General features: G+C 43.4%; 1 protein-coding gene across 1 annotated transcript in view; it reads left to right on the top strand.

Annotated features, from left to right (window-relative positions):
* Positions 1-22,443, top strand: part of tmeff2a (transmembrane protein with EGF-like and two follistatin-like domains 2a) — a 105,499-nt gene that overhangs the window by 69,538 nt on the left and 13,518 nt on the right. Inside the window, exon 6 of the mRNA XM_056289977.1 lies at positions 7,810-7,906. Coding sequence (XP_056145952.1) covers positions 7,810-7,906 — 97 coding nt within the window. The remainder of the gene's footprint in view (positions 1-7,809; positions 7,907-22,443) is intronic.

The following is a 22,443-nucleotide window of genomic DNA, read 5'->3' as shown; positions in this document are numbered from 1 at the left end:
TATTAAGAACTGGATGGCCAATAACTTTTTACAGCAAAACGCAGATAAGACTGAGGTCCTTATCATTGCTTCAGATAGTATAGCTTCCAATGTTGCTCAGTGTATTGGTCCCTTTCTTCAGCTGCACAGTCTAATTTTAGAGATCTTGGTGGGTTCGAATCCCCGTGTTAACTCCGGCTTGGTCGGGCATCTCTACAGACACAATTGGCCGTGTCTGCGGGTGGGAAGCCAGATGTGGGTATGTGTCGTGGTCGCTGCAATAGCACTTCTTCTGGTCCGTCAGGGCACCTGTTTAGGGGGGAGGGGAAACTGGGTGGAATAGCGGGATCCTCCCATGCACTACGTCCCCCTGGCGAAATTCCTCACTGTCAGGTGAAAAGAAGCAGCTGGAGACTCCACATGTACCGGGGGAAGCATGTGGTAGTCTGCAGCCCTCCCCGGCTCAGAGAGTGGGGTAATTGCCCAAGTGGAAAAAATAAATATATATATATATATATATATATATATACACTACCGTTCAAAAGTTTGGGATCACCCAAACAATTTTGTTTTTTCCATGAAAAGTCACACTTATTCACCACCATATGTTGTGAAATGAATAGAAAATAGAGTCAAGACATTGACAAGGTTAGAAATAATGATTTGTATTTGAAATAAGATTTTTTTTACATCAAACTTTGCTTTCGTCAAAGAATCCTCCATTTGCAGCAATTACAGCATTGCAGACCTTTGGCATTCTGGCTGTTAATTTGTTGAGATAATCTGGAGAAATTGCACCCCACGCTTCCAGAAGCAGCTCCCACAAGTTGGATTGGTTGGATGGGCACTTCTTTGAGCAGATTGAGTTTCTGGAGCATCACATTTGTGGGGTCAATTAAACGCTCAAAATGGCCAGAAAAAGAGAACTTTCATCTGAAACTCGACAGTCTATTCTTGTTCTTAGAAATGAAGGCTATTCCATGCGAGAAATTGCTAAGAAATTGAAGATTTCCTACACCGGTGTGTACTACTCCCTTCAGAGGACAGCACAAACAGGCTCTAACCAGAGTAGAAAAAGAAGTGGGAGGCCGCGTTGCACAACTGAGCAAGAAGATAAGTACATTAGAGTCTCTAGTTTGAGAAACAGACGCCTCACAGGTCCCCAACTGGCATCTTCATTAAATAGTACCTGTTAGAGCCTGTTTGTGCTGTCCTCTGAAGGGAGTAGTACACACCGGTGTAGGAAATCTTCAATTTCTTAGCAATTTCTCGCATGGAATAGCCTTCATTTCTAAGAACAAGAATAGACTGTCGAGTTTCAGATGAAAGTTCTCTTTTTCTGGCCATTTTGAGCGTTTAATTGACCCCACAAATGTGATGCTCCAGAAACTCAATCTGCTCAAAGAAGTGCCCATCCAACCAATCCAACTTGTGGGAGCTGCTTCTGGAAGCGTGGGGTGCAATTTCTCCAGATTACCTCAACAAATTAACAGCTAGAATGCCAAAGGTCTGCAATGCTGTAATTGCTGCAAATGGAGGATTCTTTGACGAAAGCAAAGTTTGATGTAAAAAAAATCTTATTTCAAATACAAATCATTATTTCTAACCTTGTCAATGTCTTGACTCTATTTTCTATTCATTTCACAACATATGGTGGTGAATAAGTGTGACTTTTCATGGAAAACACGAAATTGTTTGGGTGATCCCAAACTTTTGAACGGTAGTGTATATATATATATATATATATATATATATATATATATATATATATATATATATATATATATATAAAATCTTGGTGTTAGTTTTGATCAGGTTATGTACTTCGATCAGCATATTAAATTGTTGACCCATACATATTTTTTCTGTTTAAGAAACATTGCAAAACTCAGGTCTGGTGTGTCACAACCTGAGCTAGAAATGATTCATGCTTTTATATCATCCCGGCTAGACTACTGAAATTCCCTTTTCACCTGCCTCAGCAAGTCGTCCCTGAACCGTCCACAAATGGTCCAGAACGCTGCTGCAAGGCTGTTGACCTGGTTCAGTAGGATGACTCTTCTTTATATTGGCTTCTCATCAAGTTTAAGATTCATTTTAAGTTTCTTGTTTTCACGTATAGAGCCCTGCATGGTCAGGCGCCTGTGTACATCTGCTATCTAACCCCTATATCACCAGTAGGTTTTCTGACCAGGGCTTACTGGTTGAACCTCGCTCTTGTTTGAAGACAAAAGGTGGCTGTGCCTTTGAGGTTGTGGCTCCAACACTGTAGAATGCTCTACCTTTAGACATACGATCTGCAGTCTCTGTTTACGCCTTTAAAAAGCAGATGAAGACCCATTTCTTCAAACTGACTATTGTCTTACCTTGTGCTGTCTAGTGTTTGTAATTTTGCGTGTTTAAAGGTCTTTTGTTGCTTATGTTTTGTTGTTTGTTTCTTTTCTTTTCTTTTTTTTTTACTGTTATTATGGTCTTATTTTTAACAATTTTACTCTTGTGAAGCACTTTGTGACCTTGTTCATGACAGGTGCTGTAATAAATAAACTTTACTTACTTACTTTATTTCTTTCTGGCATTTCCAACATGAATACTAATTAATAACCCATCCTATGTAATCTGGTTGGTGTCCAGTAATACCTGTGTATTATTTTATATTGAGTAAATTTACTTTTAGTGGTTTTCGTTTTGTTTCGAGATAGTTTTATGACAGTAGGTAGCTGTTTGAGCTTCCCTGGCATTTCCCACCAAGCGATTTGATAGTATCATTATTTATATTGTAGTCATTACTGCGCCATGTCTCATTTTGTCATTTGCGGCATTGGGACAACTGCCCTTGGCAAGCTTTTCGGTGGAGGTCAGCCTCTCTTCATTGGACTTGGGGCTGACAAACGACTCTGTGAAAAGGCGATATGGTCTCCCACAGAAAAAAAAAAGAATAGAAATTGAATCCTGGCCTCTGTCAGCAGTGGCATCTGTCATCTTCTTAATATCTATGTCCATTATGTTTATTGATGGATTATTTGGCTGCCTTCTATTCTCGTGCCTGCCTTGCCCTGTCGGATTGGCCACTTGGGGCAGCGGTCCGTTGATAATGTCATTTTGATTGATGGGTTTCATAGTTTAATTGTCAGCACTGTCTTCTTTTAATGGAGCTCCCCACACTATTGACAGATTACAGCTCAGAGGGTTTTGAATTCAAACCAAGTATAGGTTACAATGTGATTTTACTGTACTATAGATACTGAATCACCGCCCTCAGGACATTATCTACCATTTGGCTCACATTTATTGCTTCCTGTATATCACCTTTCATGGATCAAATGTCCATTTACTGGAACTGTATACAGTAGTGGGTCAGATTTGTCACACCTGCCAATAGCCAAAGTTTTATTTTGCTAGCTTTGCAGTCTAAACCAGTTTACTTGAAAGTATGTCGCTGGTGAATACTGGACGTATATGGACACTGATATGTACATGGTTAGTTTTCTTGATGAGGTTCTTCATGTCTTACAATGGTGAGTTGACTTTTCTTGGATACTGAAAAAGGATATATAGACTATAATCTCATAAACAGCATAGCCAAAATGAACTTCTGCATCATACATATTTTAAAGCATTATGCTCCCCACCTCTGCCTCTTGAAATTAATATTCATGAGTGACATTAAAAAGCATGTCTCTGGCTTTTATTTCTTTACTTAGTCCTTCTCTATTATATATGAATATTCAGAGTGCACAGAAATATCTGTTGCTTCAATTATCTGAGCCTTCGTTGTTTTATCTGTTGCACTCCTAAGTAGTGGCTGCATTTAACGGTGATTTAAGAATGCCTTACTTCTACTTTTGCATTTATTGTGATTTATTGCAAATGCAAGCCCCAGCTAAATGATTAAAATGTTAATGTGGTGTTAATGTAAATGAGTAATACGTGTCGTCACGCTATACAACAATGGCTTGTAAATTTCATTTCAGTTTAACTTAAAATGTTGCAGAGAATTGCTGGTTAGCAGCAGTAAGTTTGTCTCCTTGCCTGTAGGGATTACATTACATCCGCTATTGTTTCAGTGACCACACACAGACACACCTCCCCATCTGTAGGGTGTAGCAATCAGTGGCTTGCTCCCAACTCTGTCCGTTCCTTTCTCTCTCCTCTCCTTTCCTCCTCTGTCCTCTCTTTGTCTCCCTTCTTCTCGCCCCTCCATTCATCGGCTCTCCTCTTCCTCCCCTTGCCTCTCTGTTCCCTTTCTCTCTTCCTCGCCTCTCCTTCAGTCCCTCGTGTGTTTGTAACCAAGGTCATGGTGGCCCTGCTCTGTTTTCCAGAGGTGTGTGGGCTTCATTCATCATCTGTATGATAGCTGTATGCTGGAGTGCCCTACATCTCCCCCATCTGTGTGCATGTATGTTCACTCAAAGAAATATTCTCTCTCTCTCTCGCTCTCTCTCTCTCTCCCCCCATACTCAAATCGCCTGTTAGTCTGCATCTTCCCCTTAAGCATGCACCTGCATACGCCAACGACAAACCACTCATGTGCACGCATGCTCGATGTTTGTCTGTGTCCTTGTATATGTTGGTGTGTAAAGAGGTATGCTGGTCCAAACCCACAACCTCACCTCCACTCTATTCATCTACCGGACAAGATGACGGGGGTGCAGGGAGTTTCTGAGGGGGATAGAGAGTGGGAGAAATAAATAGATTGATAGACAGACAGACAGACAGACAGACAGACAGATAGATAGATAGATAGATAGATAGATAGATAGATAGATAGATAGATAGATAGATAGATAGACAGATAGATAGAGTGTGGACAATACAGCGGATGAAAGAGAGGCTATAATTCCTAAACTGGACTGACTGAGCAAGACGGAGAAAGAGAAAATATGGGATAGAGACAAAGGCGAGGGCCAGCTAGTTCTTGACAACTTTGGAGGAGGGGAAGGGGGATGTGCTGTTCCAGTCTGGCTCAGGCATGAATCGATACTGGGTGATGTCGGAGCCAGGGGCACGGGGTGGGTGGGGGGGTGGATGGGTGTCGGTGGTGGAAAGTGGGGGCAGTAACAGGGCTAATCATTTCAGTCATTACCCAGCCGTGTCTCCTGATTCCGCGGATTAGCAGACACAGAAACAAGGGAGATGTTGTGTTAGCGCTACAGGACACTCGGCCGGGGATTTGGGGAATGGTAAACACTGCCTGCCCCCAGTCGCCTTAGGTAACTGCGCCTATGATACTGTGTGTGTGTGTGTATTGTGTACTATAGTGCAAGGGAGCAGGGGGGGGGGGGGAGCAGAAAAGGTGACATGGTCTATTGGAGTATTTGGTTGTGCACTTAGGTGCTCACCTGCAAGAAATATGAGCTGGCACAAAGGAATATGATATACTCTTGTGACACAGCAGAGCTTACACGCTTGCATGGCTACATGCCTTTGCGTGTCGCCAGCCATTTGACAGGGTATAGAGGAGGATGGGGAGGCTGGTCTACTGACGCTCTGCACCACCAGGGAGAAAACTGGGGAAACTTTCACACACTGCAACATACATGGCGGGTGGAAAATGAGAGAAATTACATTTGTGTCAGCTGCCACCGTGTTAAAACTGGCTAATTCAATCAGCTGACGTGGCGCTGTTGACAATACCCTAAACTCCGATGTGAGATGAAGGAACAAACCAAAGTAATTGAACTGTCAGACATGGCTGATTGAAACTTCATCTGAAGCCTTGAGTACATGTTTCGCTCCATTTTCATCACACCCTCAAAGTACATGAAGTACATTTTTACTGTGCTGCTCACACTGATGATGTCTGGCAGGCTGGTTGTGGATGAAAGTATGTATCCTAACATTTATGTGTGCTCTATATAAAAAAAATCGGGCATACAGCATCTAAACAAGTCATCACAAATCTAAATTTAGTTTTGTATGGAATGTTATTTCATCTAGATTTTATATCAATTGACTTGAATCCAGTTCGGCTGTTATTCTAATAACTCAACTGTCATGCCACATTTTTCTCACTTTAATGGTACCATGTTGCAAGCTGTGTGACATGTCTCATTTGAAAGACGCTGACATGGTGTGTTATCTCACCCCAGTGGTGTTTTTCTCACTTGCTTTTAAGAAAAATCAGGCGCAAGATGAGCCCCCCCCCCCCCCCAAAAAAAAAATCTTGCTAGCTAAAATGGACAGTTTCTGCAAGACTTACACCATCGCAGTGGCCTTCATGCTGCATTAGCGGGCTGAGGACTAGTGAAGCATCACACCTTGCAGTTTTTGCATTGGGTGTGACCTGAAGGTATGGCGGCGCGGGGCCATGAATACTGAATGTGCAGCCCTGCCTGTATGGGCAAGAGGAGAGCAGTGAGGAAAGCGATGTTCAGCATTCAGAGGACACGCCGCCTCACTGCCGTGGCTGCCATCCAGCACCTGCGGCTCCAGACCCGGCTTCAAACGAACCCTAAAAAAAGAAAAGAAAAAAAAAAGGAGGCAGAAATTCTCAAAGGAACTTTCCAACCTCAGCAAAGGGACTTTCTACCCTTGTAGGTTGCATTGTTTTCTTGGACACACACTAAAGAACTGAATGAAGCCATTTGGGCTTATCAGACACAACAGCAACCGAATCCTGGATGAATAGTCAATAGAATAGCCCATAGGCAAAACACATCTTATCCACACTCTATAAACAAAGTTTAGGTACAATTAATGAATTTGAACATAAAGAAAATGAGCCGAAATAAAACATGAAACATGGCTTTGGCTCTTGAAGAGTCAGCACAAAAACCAAACTGAACTTCTTTGCGAAGGCTCCATCAATTTCAGCCATTTTTTTTTTTTTTGCTAGGGACTGCAAAAATAAAATCAAAATGATGAGGGTTATGAGGGTTACAGTGCCGAACAAACAGCACAAGGGAGCAATGCTTGGTGGCAGCAGTGTGTGTGTGTGTGTGTGTGTGTGTCTTTGTACTTTATGTGTGGGGTGGAGTTAAAGATGTGGCATGGGGGAAATGATGATGCAGAGCTCCACATCTTCCTTGCACTAGTTGTCCTCACGGGTCCAAAGTAAGTTTAAAAATAGAGCTCGTCTAATGAAGAAGAGGGCCAAGTGGGAGGGGGGGGGGGGAGATTCCTCCGAGGTGGTGAATGCAATTTGAGATCGGACAGATTGGTTTAACCACCATTCTCCAACACACACACACACACACACACACACCATCCCTCAACAACCACTTATTTGCACCGGGGGGGGGGGGGGGTCTAAACCTTCTGCTTCAGATTGGGCCCACACCTCAGCCACCAGAGAATCTACGTACTTGTGGCAGGAGAAAATCAGCATGACGAAATAAATGGAAGAGGGAGTCCAGGGAGAGCAGCGGGGATTTGACAGCGATAGAAAAAGGGACACACAATGAGAAACAGGGATGATGTACCGCAAAAAGGCGTGATCGGCTGAAGGTGATAGTAAAGGTGGGATTATGGAGGGGGGCTCTATCACACAATAAAGTCACTTGAGATGTTGACGTCTGATTTCTAGGTGCGACGTGGCGTTTCGAGACATGTACTGTAACACCGATTTGTTATGGGTTTGCGTTCCCCCCGAGAGAAGCGTGGAAGTGTGGTAAACATTTTAATGTCAGATATGAGGAGTCCATTGTAACGAGACAAAAAGGGAAAGTGTTATCACAAATTTGTGTTGGAGCATAGATGGGGTACCGCTGCCTTGGATGGTTGACAGCAATCTATTTTCTTCTCTCTTGTCTCTCTTTCTTTATCGCTTGTCCATCCTCCGCCGCATCTCTTATTTTTTCTCTCTCTCTCTTTCCTTCTCTTTTCTCTCAGGAGGGGAGGGCTCGGCGGAGGCAGGACAGAAGGAGACGTCTACCTGCGACATTTGCCAGTTTGGAGCCGAGTGTGATGTGGATGCAGAGGATGTTTGGTGAGCTTGTGCCTCATACACTTGTGCACACAAACACGAACACACCAAGCTTAAATGGTCTTTTGTTTTGCATTTGGTCACGTGTGTGTGTGTGTGTGTGTGTGTGGGGGGGGGGTTTGTCTGCAGCTAATCTCGCAAACTATTGGTCCTATCTACCTACAATATTTTGTGCAGTTATTATACCTGTATGACTGTATGATGAAGAACCTTTGGCAGTTGATTTCAGTGATCCAAAGCGTTTGTTCTCAGTATCGGCGCGCCCTCTCTTCATTCACTCTCTAGCTCACTTGACCAACTCTGCTCTCTGTCACTGCCCACTCAAACAGTCAGTTAACCGTGTGCATGCGTGCGCATGTGCGACTCACATCTTGGGTTTACTCGGATCGGCCAACAGTATCCATCTGTGAACCGCAAGAGGGGCCATAACGTACAAGACACGCCCCCATTAGTACAAGACATACCCTAACCCAGCCCCAACTATGATTTATCCACGTCAGACAGAGAAACGACACGACTGCTCAGTAACCGTCTACATCAGCTCTTTATTTTCCTCACTGCTTCGTTACGTGTGTTCTTGTTTCTCCCTTCTACTGCCCCCCCTAGTGGGTGGCAGACTAACTACAAGCGATAACACTAACCCTAACCGCCGTAGTTTTTGTGTTTTCAAATATATGTAAGTGACCGGCATTCTCCCGGGAGGCCAGACCAGCCAGAGCCAGCATCCTGATAACGTGACTCGCGCAAGAAAAACTTGGCCCGTTGGAATGCATTGGATACAACTTCGTGGTGCCGCACAAGAAAATGTCAGTGACGTCGTGTCCCCCAGCATGATTTCATAGATTAAATTTTGTGACTATGACACGAAATGTCGTGATACCTGGCTGCGAGCACCAGAGTCCAAGCACCAGAGAAGGGGAGCTACGCAGGCAGTGCCTCTGTATTTTCCCTTCTCCCGGTAGGCGAAAAAAGGGGTGGTTTGTCGCCAAGTCTGAGCTACAGGGAAGGGGGGATATGCCTGGCTGGGATTTAAGATTAATTCAATTTAAGATAATTTACAGCTTTAAGCTTTTCAGCAGCTATTGTCACCATGACAACCACGGACACACTCGGCTGAAAGTCACCAGAACACGGTCACTAGTTAAACCGAAACACCTGCAAGAAAGCAGTTGTGTTGTTACTGCAGTCAAACACTCCAGCGCCGACAGGCTTGCTGGGGGTTTAGTCCAATCAGAATGCAGCTCATTGTAAACAGCCTTTCAGAGCCAATCGAGGACTTTGCTAATTCATCTACCCCCAGGTTGGTCCCGCCTACATTAGTTAGCCCTTTACTGGTTGTATTTGAGGCCTTTTTAACGAGAATTGATTGTTGTTATTGGGTGAAAAAAATATGTATTCCCCGCGATTAATCGACTACTCAACTACGAGTTGACAACTACTAAAATGCAGCAGTCAGGAACGCCCTACCAGATTGTATCCAGATTGATTTTAGAGAGACTGGACAGCAAAAAACAACATGAAATGCGATTTTTGCAAACCAGATCTTAACCAGATTTGGAAGTGGTTGGCAATGCGATTCCAGTCGGATTTCTACAGATGTGTCTCAGTCCGGACGCTCTGGCTGCTCAAATCGGATTTCAATCTGTCTTTTTGCGTCACTCGCAATGCGGCACACAATGACGACATCAAATCCAGAGTGCCCCCCATGACTGCAGCACGGAAAATCGCAATTTATACCCCCCCCCCCATCGCTGAGTTTGTCTGGAGGAGTTCTGCACCGCGACCTGGCAACGCGATTGTGTGGAGGGCGAGATGATTGATCTCCATTTCCCATGCTTCCGCGTTGGTAAGCCGTGTCACCAGCATACGTAGTTACTCACGTTTACATCGTTACCACAGCAACCCATGCAGAAAGGTTGGTGATGTATAGACACGCAAATCCGATCTGATCACTTGCAAATAACAGTGTGGACAGTCTGTCTTAAAGATCTGACTTGAGAAACAAATCCGATTTGCCTGCGGTCTGAACAAAGCCTTAGTCAGGCAAGCCGGTTCTGAGGAACAAAAAAGAAAACAGGTTGCCAGCTGCGTAAAAATGTTTCAGCACAGAGGACAGCACACGGTGCTCTACGTGCATCGATTGATGAACGGTTCAGCACCACCACCGATAGACAGCGACAGCCCAAGTGCAGTGGCTCAGTACCGTGTCTTTCTTATACGGGAATAACAAACGTAAAATAGACACAGCCGTCTGTAACTCTACAAGAACTATTCAAATATAAAATAGACATAGCTGCCCACAACTCTACAAGGCTTATTCGGATGTAAAATAGATGATAATGCTTTACATTAAGTGCATAATATGTGTTAGTTAATAGGTAATAAGGCCCTTATCCGTCCTTATAAAATGCTTATTAACATTATTATGTGTTAATAAGACTATGAAGGGGTTACGTTTTCGGCCATTAGGTGGCGCTTGCAAAATATGCAAAACCTACTTTTTCACAATCATCTTAGGTTGTAAGTCCAATCTGCATAAAACTTTGCACATAGCATCTAATAATTAAAAGCTGTTAAAATAATTTTCAGTCCACAAAATGCAAAAGGTATGACTTATAAGGGTTTAATTGCATATTGACTAACGCTTGTTATAGTCTTATTAACACATGGTAATGGTAATGTCACGCTCAACACACAGCAAAGTGAGACTGGATAGCTTAGCCTCATCCATAAATGAATGCAAATCTAACTATCAAACTAAAATGGAAGGAGTCTCTGTATGTATGTATATCTGTATGAGTGTCTGTCCTTTGATTTTCTTGACAACCGTTCATCCAATTGATTTCGCACTTAGCAGGTGTATTGCTGAGGACCCAAGGAAGAGCAGTGTTGAGTGTGAAGTCGTTTGGATGAGCGGTTGTTGAGAAAATCGGAGGACAGGCTTACATACATACACACAGATACAGTCTTCCCGTGGCAACCAGACAAACAGCGCCACTCTGCCATTGCAACTGAAATTGTGGTCGAAGGGGGGATTACACCCGAAGGGTCACTGCACTAGTAGCTCTTAATGACTGAAACTTCGTTTGGCACTGGCGCTGCTGATGGGAATTGTTTTGGAAAACCAACGAGGCCCCTACTGAGCGAGGCCCCTACTGAGCATGGGCCCTGGGGCGATCGCCCCCTCTGCCCCCATGGTCGATCCACTTATGGTAGCCAAATTTTAACAGCTTTCTAGTTCTAACATTCTGAATTGGGAATCTATCACACAGTCAAACACTTCTGTAACACAAATTAACACACATAAAAACACTGTACTCATACACACACTGCACACATGCACAATGAGGTTTTGTGCATGGATGACCATTTCATTTAACCTCAATTACTACAGCTGAGTATGGAGAGAAAGGGGATTTTAGCCTATTCTAGAAATCTAATTACAATCCTTACAGGACTTGGCAATGTCAGGCCAAAAACAGCTTTGTCTCACACAAGGAAAAGTAGTTCAGTCCGAAAGAAGTCTTGTCATAAAATTAACTATGCGTGATGCTACTGGTTCTTTTCTTTAGGGGGGCTCCTATCCATGGGCTAAGCAAGTATGCTAGATCAGCAGGGAGTAGCTCAGTTCCATAAAACTCTATGGGCTTATAACACATGGGTACAGAAGCAAAGCAAATTGATATTGGGTTGGTGGAACTGAAGTGGTTTCCAGCATGTAGGAGAAACAGCATCACCAATATGACTGTACAGCTTCACAAATTAGAAAAGAGGTTGAGGTCTTAGTTATGATATGTTTTATGTATGAATATGTTCTTACCCACATGACATTTTTTAGTGTTCAAGTTTGCCTCATAGAGAAGAGCCTGATTTTAGACACCACCATTGATGTCTTTGCAAGCTTGGGTGATTGCTAGTTGCAACAGGTAGAGGGCAATTCAAATAACCATCATGTTGTGTTCCTGTCTGTAAGACAAACTTAAAAGATGAAAAACTCCAAATTTGTATGCAAGAATATTTCATAAATGAGGTCCCTGGTCATCTTAAATAGATACACACTATTATGTATTGGATTGTCAGGGATCAGCTACCACAGGCTGATGGCTGTATAAACTTAATTTGAGTGTCCTAAAGAAAACTTGATACCAGTCTAACCCCAAACCCCCAGCCCAGCCAAAAAATTATCATGAGAATATTATTTTATTAAACTGCTTGGTGCTATGGAAGGATAATGTCCTCTAGTGTACAATAACTGTGATGCCAAGGAATTTAATTGTGGTCGATCCTCCGCCTTGTTCCAAATACCATGTGTCTGGAGTCCACTTCTAATGATGCCACCCATACTTTATTAATCCCCAATAGGGATATTCATAAGGTCACCAGCTGCAACACGTAGATGTCATGCCTAGAAGAGAGGTAAAAAAAAAAAAAAAACAGGCAACAAACACAAAACCCAATGTTTAGCCCCAAGACAAAAAGAGAAAGATAATAAATGTAGCTGCTGTAAGACATGTCTCATTAAAAGAACAATAGGCACAAACAATGTGATGATTTTTTTTGTTTTGTTTCCCATCTTTAAAAAAAACAAAAACCCTAAAGTGGTGTCCAAGCTTTTTAAAGACCAAAGCCCTCATTGGCGCTTGGCTGGCAAATGTAAAAGCAGCAACTGTAATAACTAAATGACAGCTGAGTGTGTCCAAACATGTCATTTTAATCAAATAATGCATAATTGTGTACAAATAATAGTTGATTGCATTGAAAGAGGTGACTTTTATGTAATTACAGGTTATGTTAATCAAACTACAGCCAATTGTAAATGCAATGGAACAACAGCCGCAACCAGTTCTTTGTTGTTCTATAGCAACGAGCCTTATTAATTTAAACATGATATTGTAATGAGGAATAAATCAATTCTGAGCCAGTGTATGAAGATGCATTTTAATAATTGGGTTCTGCAGGAGACGGCACTGTGGTTTAGTGGTTTGCACTGTCGCCTAGCAACAACAAAGTCTGTGTGGAGTTTGCACGTTCTCCCCGTGTTTGCATGGGTTTCCTCCCACAGTCCACTGACATGTCTAAGGTGAACTGGAGTCTCTATATTGTCCATAGGTGTATGTGAGTGACTGTGTGGGCCATATGATGGACCGGTGACCTGTCCAGGATGTCTGTTTGACTTCCACCCAAAGCTTGCTGGGATAGGTTTCAGCCTGTTGCAACCCTGAATTTGATTAAGCAGGTATAGATAAAGGATAATGGATGGATGGGTCCCTATAGGGACTACATTACGTAACAAAATTGTATGCATAATTTTGAAAAATATAAATAAAAGTAACGTAATAACAAAAAATAAAAAAATCCAAAATTAAATAGTTGTCACAACTGGAGACACCCTCATCATTCTATCAACAACTTTGCAGCTTTCCCTCAGTGAAAAGTAAATTCAGTGCACTTTCCAGTGCAAACACAAACACAAGTTCCTATGTTTTCTCCACAAGCTCTGCTCTTCTCTGCAAAACTGACATAGGAAATTCAAGAGATTTAGCATTTTGAAAAAAAAAGTATTTAAAAAATCTGTGATGGTGTGTCTCTACAATGTACCTCAAACATGCAGATGTTTGCTGTGTGTGTGAACTGATGTCTGTGGTTTTGCAACAGGGCAGAAGATGAGCTGGCAGATGCTCATTACTGATATGACCAATTTTTCACCTAAACCACCTTCCTGTTTACAAACCATAAAGCTGAAATCCCCATATTAAAACTCACATTGCCTTTGTTACAACCCAAGAATCGTCCCCCCCCCCCCAATATAGCAAGCATATATTTCTTCAGCAAAAATATTGATAAAATGAAATGTAATGTCATGTAATGTGGACTTGGAGAGGGCTTACAGCCATGTACCCCGGGGCACTCTGTGGGGGGGTACTGCAGGAGTATGGGGTACCAGGGCAGTTGCTACAAGCCATCCCGTCCTTGTATAACCAAAGTGAGAGCTGTGTCCGCATTCTCGGCACAAAGTCAAACATGTTTTCGGTGGGGGTCGGACTCCGCCAAGGTTGTCCCTTGTCTCGGGTTCTGTTTGTGATATTCATGAAATGTAATATGCAAATATAATTAAATGCTTGCAAATGTCATTTTGTGGACACAAATATCATCACTGCATTGTTCTCTACCCCTAGTAAGTTACAGTGCTCTGGACCTGGTAACGCTGCTGAGGCAAAGAACCAAGCGTAATATCTAGTGGTTTCCCATGTCTCCACATTGCAGAGGTACTTGAGCAAGGCAAAATGACTCTCAATCACACTCCTGTCATGTCGCTGATCCTGCACTCTTATCTCCCTGTGGAGGGCAGGCGAAAACACCAGTTTCCCAATAGACTAATAGCGTCACAAAAAAATTGAGATAACCATCTGGGGCGGTAAAATAGTGATAACCCACTAGAAAAGCTGTCTCGGATGTTATTGGAGGCTATTGATGGTATTGAAAGTCTCGACAGCATCGATCAATAGTTGACGGCATCATACAGAGAAATTGCCATGCACGAGTTAGTTGCTGAGTGGGGCTGTAGGACACCTGCTGTGTGAATATGGGGTTTTGACATCCTGAGCAAGGAGGTGAGCAGCGAGTCAAAGCCTGCACTTGTGTCCTTATTGAATTCTGTTGTGGCTCCATGGAGACTGAAAGGGAATTGGTTTTAAAAGGCAGAGGGAGACGAAGTCATAGGTCAACACATAAGGTGAGAGAGTGCCTTTATTTGGCTTGAATGGGGTCCATGAGCACAAACAAATCTTTACATAAGAGGGACACACACACACACAGACACACATATATACTTACATACATACACACACATACGTATATATAGGTGGCGCTTTGTGGTTAGCATTGTTGGCTCACAGGAAGCTGGTGCTGGGTTTGATTCCAGCCCAACTGTGTTGGGTTTGCATGCTATGTCCGTGTTTGCATGGGAGTCCTCATATATCGTAACCTGCAAGCACACAGATGAATTTAAGGACATAAACAAGAAACCCCTTCTTCTTAACTCTTTTCAGAATCTATAAAATCACACAGTCACCAAAATATCCTTTCAATCAATATCCTGTGTGTATGTATGTGTGTATATGTGTGTATATGTGTATGTATGTGTGTGTGTGTGTGTGTGTGTGTGTGTGTGTGTGTGTGTGTGTGTGTGTGTGTGTGTGTGTGTGTATATCCACTAGTTCAAAGTCCAAACATTCCTCCTTGCCTCAGTTTCTTTCACTTTCTTCCTTTAACTCTCTTACGCCGTCCTTTTTTTCTTCTTCTCTCTTTCTTATTGAGCTCTTGATGTTCTCTGTCACTGTGTGCCTCTCTCTCTCTCTCTCTCTCTCTCTCTCTCTCTCTCCCTCTCTGTTTCTCCCTTTCTCAGTCCTTTGCAAGGATTAGTGAGAAATATGAGGCTGAGGATTATGAAAATCAATGTTACGTTCAGCAGCAATAAGGTTTGGCTGCCAAGGTTCTGTACACAACACGACGCAGCCAGCGGATGTAGACTAAACCCAGTGTGTGTTTGTGGCGTGGTGTGGTCTGTGCTCGTGTCAAAGTTTGTATTCAGTTCAGTGTCAGATGACAAGAAAACCGTTTGTGTTGGTGTTTTTGTACAGGAACAGCTTGCCGTGTGTGTGTGTGTGTGTGAAGGAGACATTAAGATAAAAAGCAGGTAAAGAGCCCGTGGATAATGCTCACACTTTGATGGAAAGGAAAGCAAGTCAGTCAACTGATCAATACGACACATCCTGCGAAGACAACAATGTCCTCACAACCACTCATGCACTCACACTTACATTCTCACTTCGACATATACATGTACACCCCAGACAAAGAGTACTAGCTTTTATACAACACTCGATCTGCCTCTCTTGTTTCCTACATGCTCATTGCTGGATGCGTGAAAGAATTACTAGGTGCTTGTGTGTGGTGAGAAAAACGTTGGAGAGAGAAATAAGGAGATTATCACTTGGTACTTGTCGCTCCAATAATGTGTTTCTGTGCAAATTTGAGTGCAAATGTGTCTCGTGTGTGTGTGTGTGTGCATGCACGTATGAAAGTAAGATTAAGATGTGTTGACGCAGTGCAGTCTGGCAGTATAGTGCCTATTGTGGAGAAAGTGAGAGGCCTTATTAAATATGGATGGAGTCCTGACATGAGCCACCGACCAACCACGGCCACTCGGGACCGCCCCACACTCTGAAAGCTCTTACACTCCTCTGTCTCCATGTGTATTTGGGGGAAGGATTACGGCATATATAAGTTTGTGTGTGTGGATGTGCAAGGGACATGTTTAAGTGTTTGCTTGTTTGTTTGTGCATGTGTGTGCGTATCAAACAAGCAGAGGAGTTTATGTACGCACATGTGTGTGGCGTGTTTTTGTCAGCATGTGTGCTGTAAAAATTCCAGCCATTTTTGAAAGGGCTTTGTTTTGCTTTTGGCTCTGTGATTCTTCACCTTCAGTTGGTGATCTAAGTGCTGCTCATCGATGACGCTGTTCTCCAAAGGAATATCTGTAGTGCCTGGGGTAGGCGGTCTCAGAGCTCACAGGCCAAGTCGTCATCAGACAGGGACACCGGGCCAATATTTCGGGGCTTCCGGTGTAGCTGCTGGCTGATCGCTGCCATTTCTTAGGAAGACTTCATTTTGCGTGCTCCCATCATTGTTTACAGTCGGATTAGCAACTTGAGATGTGAAAACGGAGTTGGATCGCTGGTTCGAATCCCAGTGTTGCCACAGGCTTGGTCGGGCGTCCCTACAGACACAATTGGCCGTGTCTGAGGGCAGGAAGCCGGATGTGGGTATGTGTCCTGGTCGCTGTACTAGTGCCTCCTCTGCTCAGTCGGGGGGCCTGTTCAGGGGGAGGGGGAACTGGGGGGAATACCGTGATCCTCCCACATGCTACGTCCCCCTGGTGAAACGCCTCACTGTTAGGTGAAAAGAAGCAGTTGGTGACTCCACACGTATCGGAGGACGCATGTGGTAGTCTGCAGCCCTCCCCGGATCGACAGAGGGGGTGGAGCAGCGACCGGGTTGGCTTGGAAAATAAGGTAATTGGCCAAGTACAACTGCGGAGAAACGGGGAAAAAAATAAAAAAAGAACAAAAAAAGAAGAATGGAGTTGGAGTTCAGAGACAACATGTAAGACCGGATTGTTTCACAAGTAGTAGACACAAGTCAAACGTTTCTCCACAAAATACACAAACGTCGATACTTGTAGGTGTTTTGGTTCCAAACATGTCGGCCAATGCGTTCCGCCTCTTTCGCTCCCCACACGGACTGTTACCAACATGTAACCACAGCACATTCCTGCAGAAATCACCACCTCTTCAAATGGAAACCAGAACACTTCCAATACCAAAATCTTGTCCTGTGCCTACAGATTCTCTCTCTCTCTCTCTCTCTCTCTCTCTCTCACTCTCTCTCTCTCTCTCTCTCTCTCTCTCTCTCTCTCTCTCTCTCTCTCTCTCTATATATATATATATATATACACACACACTATATGAACAAAAGTATTGAGACACTTGGCCATTACACCTACAGGAGCTTTTATGACATCCCATTTTAAATCCATAGGCATTAATATGGAGTTTGTCCCCCCTTTGTAGCTATAACAGCTTCCACTCTTCTGGGAAGGCTTTCCACGAGATTTTGGAGTGTGTCTGTGGGAATTTTTGCCCATTCAACCAGAAGAGCATTTGTGAGGTCAGGCGCTAATGTTGGACGAAATGACCTGGCTCGCAATCTCCGTTCTAGTTCATCCCAAAGGTGTTCGATGGGGTTGAGGTCAGGGCTCTGTGTGGGCCAGTCAAGTTCTTCTACACCAGGGGTGCCCAACTCCAGGCCTCGAGGGCTGCAGTGTCTGCAGGTATTTGTTGCAACCATGTACTATACCACCTGATTTAACTAAGTCCTTTCCCTCTTTGGTCCAAGAGGGGAGCTAATTAGTTAAATCAGGTGGTGAAGTGCGTGGTTGGAACAAATACCCGCAGACACTGCACCCCTCGAGGCCTGGAGTTGGGCCCCCCTCTTCTACACCAAACTCAGCTAACCACATCTTAATGGACCTTGCCTTCTGCACTGGGGCACAGTCATGCTGGAACAGAAAAGGGCCCTCCCCAAACTCTTCCCACAAAGTTGGAAGCATAGAATTGTCCAAAATGTCTTGGTATGCTGAAGCATTAAGAATTCCCTTCACCGGAACTAAAGGGCCTAGCCCAACCCCTGAAAAACAACCTCATACCATTATCCCTCCTCCACCAAACTACAGTTGGCACAGTGCAGTCAGGCAGGTAACGTTCTCCTGGCATCCGCCAAACCCAAACCCATCCATCAGACTGCCAGACAGAGAAGAATGATTCATCACTCCACAGAACATGTTTCCACTGCTCCAGAGTCCAGTGGCAGCGTGCTTTACACCACTCCATCCGACGCTTGGCATTGTGCTTGGTGATGTAAGGCTTGTATGCAGCTGCTCGGCCATGGAAACCCATTCCATGAAGCTCCCGGTGCACAGTTTTTGTGCTGATGTTAATTCCAGAGGAAGTTTGGAACTCTACAGTTATTGAGTCAACAGAGCGTTGGCGACTTTTACGCACTATGCACCTTAGCACTCGTTGGCCACACTGTATGACTGTACATGGTCTGCCACTTTGTGGCTGAGTTGCTGTTGTTCCTAAATGCTTCCACTTTTCAATAATACCACTTACAGTTGACCGTGGAATATCTAGCAGGGGAGAAATTTCATGAACTGACTTATTGCAAAGGTGGCATCCTATGACAATACAATGCTTGAATTCACGGAGCTCTTCAGAGCGATCAATTCTTTCACAAATGTTTGTAAATGCAGAATGCATGGCTAGCTGCTTGATTTTACACACCTGAGGCAATGGGTCTGAATGAAACACCTGAATTCAATGATTAAGAGGTGTGTCCCAATACTTTTGTACACACACACACATATATATATATAGAGAGAGAGACAGAGAGGGGGAGAATATATATATAGATAGATAGATAGATAGATAGATAGATAGATAGACAGATAGATAGATAGACTCTGTTCATAGAGATTATGGTGTAGGTGGTCCATGAGTCCATTAAACCCCACACCTTGGCTGTGTTTGTGCGACACTGAACTTCCAATTGAAAGCAGAGAACCACGCTCTACTCATTTGGCTTTCAGTGGGTTCTGTCACATGCTATTCTCATTACAACTATTATTTAAATAATAAACAGTAACCCATAATCCAAAGGTGAATCGGCAATACTAAATTGTCTGTAGGTGTGAATATGTGTGTGAGTGTGTGTGTGTCGGCCTTGTGATGGCCTGGCGGCCTGTCCAGGGTGTCTCCCCACTTGCCGCCCAATGACTGCTGGGATAGGCTTCAGCATCCCTGCAACCCGAATTCGGATAAGCAGCTTGGCTAATGGATGGATGGATGGATGGATAAACAGTAACTCCAGTTATTTGCCATAATTTACATTTGGTGGAAAGTCTACCTAAATTATTGCTTGTGGTTGGTAGTCTTTGAGCCTGGATGAGTGGTCTCGTCCAATAACATTAGCCATGGGTAATCGGGTTTTGATTCCAGCCAAATTCCACCACTGAACCGTCTGCAGTAGAAGCACCAGGTAATTATGATTATCTGCTGTTGTGTGTGTTTGGAATCAAAATCTGCATACATTGGTCCTCAGTGGCATGAAGTGCAAGATCACTGCTAAAATTTCTCTCAAAAAGATGTATTTTCATGCTTTGGCAGCGGTAATAAATCCGTAACTGTGGTGACTCACCTTTGGTCTTCAAGGGTGTTTGAGTGTTCCACACCTTTACATTGTTCCTCTGCATCTTCCCTTAGGCATCTCTAAGCCTTTCTTCACATCATTTTCACCTCACTGATACATCATTACAGCAATACCTCATTGTTGGCACGCTTGACTGCACAACATTTCAATCAACATCAATGTCAGTGCTGAGAATCATCTTACGCTACTGTGAGGGTATCTGTGCATGATATTACACATTTTCTTGCATGTACTTGTAGTGTGTGTGTGTGTGTGTGTGTGTGTGTGTGTGTGTGTGTGTGTGTGTGTGTGTGTGTGCGTGCGTGCGTGTGTGTGTGTGGTGGGGGGGGAGGCATGAGGCATATGAGTTTGGGTCCTCTCGTGTAAGTGGGTGGGTGGATGTGCATGTGTGTCTATGCAAATGTCGCAGTAAGAGTGAAATGCCTGTGCTTTACAAAGAGTTTATTGTCAACAGAGAATGAATATTTGGCAGTATGTACATCGTTATGTCATGCCAATAAAGCCATTTGAATTTGAATTTGAATGAAAAGGCAGGAAGAATAATGACAGATTTATAATTACAGCACCCAGCATTCAGCTCAGCAACAACTGCCAATGGCAATCGGGGTGTATATTCTGCTGAACATGCCAGCCGTGCCCTTTGGGGGTCGCAATGCAAGTGCGTATCAGTGTTGTCACGATACTGGAATTTCTAACTGCAATACAATACCTTGAAAAATATCAATATTCGAGGTGCAACTTTTCTTTTTCTTGGCTAGTAGCAGAGAACAGCAAAATGACTGTAGTAAACATTAACAATAATTAAAACTTTTTTTTACATTAATGAAGACAATATTCTTCTGGAGGTAGTGCACACGTTCGAAAGCCTCTGAGACTGTCACACACTCAAAAGGCAATGAAGTGCAAGTAAAAAATAAAACAGTGCGATCTTGTGTATTTTCAAGTAATGATAAAAAAAAATCCAAGTGGAGGTAATTACTTTTCTTATAGGCTGTATGCAGACATGCTCTACAGAAACAAATTAATGTAACCTTAAGTTTTGTTGTAACAACCACATTTGTTTTGGGGGTTTTTTTGTGCAAGGAACAGCAGCAGCACAAATTCAAGGAAAAAATAGTAAAATTAGACTGAAAATCAAAGGAATAAAATGTAGGTCACTCAAATAAAAATAAATATCTTTCAGACTATTTTAAGATCTAGGAACATGCTAGAACATGCACATTGACATGCTAGGAACACCAGCATTTCAATGTAGGCAAGCCGTGCCTTTCTGGTACTGTAAATAAGCTAAATACATGCTAAATATACGTTCTGAAGCTGAGCTTCAAGCAGCGATGCACAAATACTTCTTAGCAAACTGGGCAAGGAGAAGTAGAGTTTTCTCATTTGTCCTTCACCATGTGAGTGGGTCCTCTTCTGCATTGAGTTAGGCATCGTTTCATATATTGCGAACTCATTTTTGAGTTCTGCGTCTGCTGAATCCTCTTCTGGATGACGCATCCTCTCCATGTTCACTGCTTGTTAACACTCCCTTCAGATCTGTTTTAGTTTTCTTTGCTGGATGCTTGGCACATGGAGAGGGTGTTTGCCGCCTTTGGCCTCCTATTTCTAGTAAGTGGACGTTGTCCGTAAGATTTTGTTTAACCTCCTCTCTTAAGGTAACAAAACTGTCCTTGAATGTTGGGTCGGGAAATGTGGCGGTGTTCAGTATCAAGCTGCAGATGCCTGTCCTCGTATCTTTGTTTGAGATCTCCTCCAATGGTTTCTTTAAGTGGACATTTTAGATTGCTGTCACTTTCCTCAACTGTCAAAGTAAAAAATATCTTCCCCAACTTGGGGGCAGGACAGAGGAGAGTGGCGGGCTTTTCACCACTAAGGACATCCATGAAAGAATGAACAGGGCTCTATACCTCTTTTGAAGTCTCGAGAACTGTAATGTCTGAAACTTTAGGCATGCGGTGCCATTTCTTCCAATCATCGGCTAGAAGTGAACAGTCTGCTTGCTGCTGTTCTGGAAATCTCTCCACCATTTCATACGCTGAGTCCCAGCATGTGGGCTCATCATGGATCAATCTGTGTTCGGGCAGTTGCAATTTTTTTTTTTGCGTCTTCCTCAGCTGTCAGAACATCTTTAGTGACCTGCTGAAAGCAGACAGTGTCTTTCTCAACCTCAACATTGCTCCAGACACACCGTCTATATCCAGGCCCTTGTTAATGGGTAGGTGCAAGTTGTGTCCAAAGCAGGGGACCCAGGTGAAGTCCTGCTGAAATGCTTTCTTGTTTGCTGAGGCATTATCAGTGGTGATACCAGCTTTATTTGACAAGTCCACCTTCCATGTTTTGTGTACTATCTCCTCCAATGCTCCAACACTGCCCAAACACCAACTCTTCATGTCCCCGGATTGTGATGTAAATTGCAGAGATACTGCCATGAAGTTGGATATGCCCATGCTGGTCCATAGGTCAGTGGTGCATGAAAAGAAGGCCCCCCCCCCCCCCAAGATTCTTCATGATAATATATTTTGTTTCGTTGTATCGGACAGAGATTTCAGTGTACATGACATCATTTCGTCGAGGAAGAGCCTACCTGTTATTTAACTGTTCAAGAAGTTGTCTGAACCCAGGTTTCTCAACATTATACACAGGTACCTGATCCATGCATGTGTACTCTGCTACAGCCCTGTTCTGTTTCTTTGGGCATTTTCACACCT

The sequence above is a fragment of the Lampris incognitus genome, chromosome 11 (assembly GCF_029633865.1).
Source record: "Lampris incognitus isolate fLamInc1 chromosome 11, fLamInc1.hap2, whole genome shotgun sequence".
In the NCBI taxonomy this organism is placed as follows: domain Eukaryota; kingdom Metazoa; phylum Chordata; class Actinopteri; order Lampriformes; family Lampridae; genus Lampris; species Lampris incognitus.
Note: the sequence above shows the minus strand (reverse complement) of the source record. Positions and strands in the feature narration are given on the sequence as shown.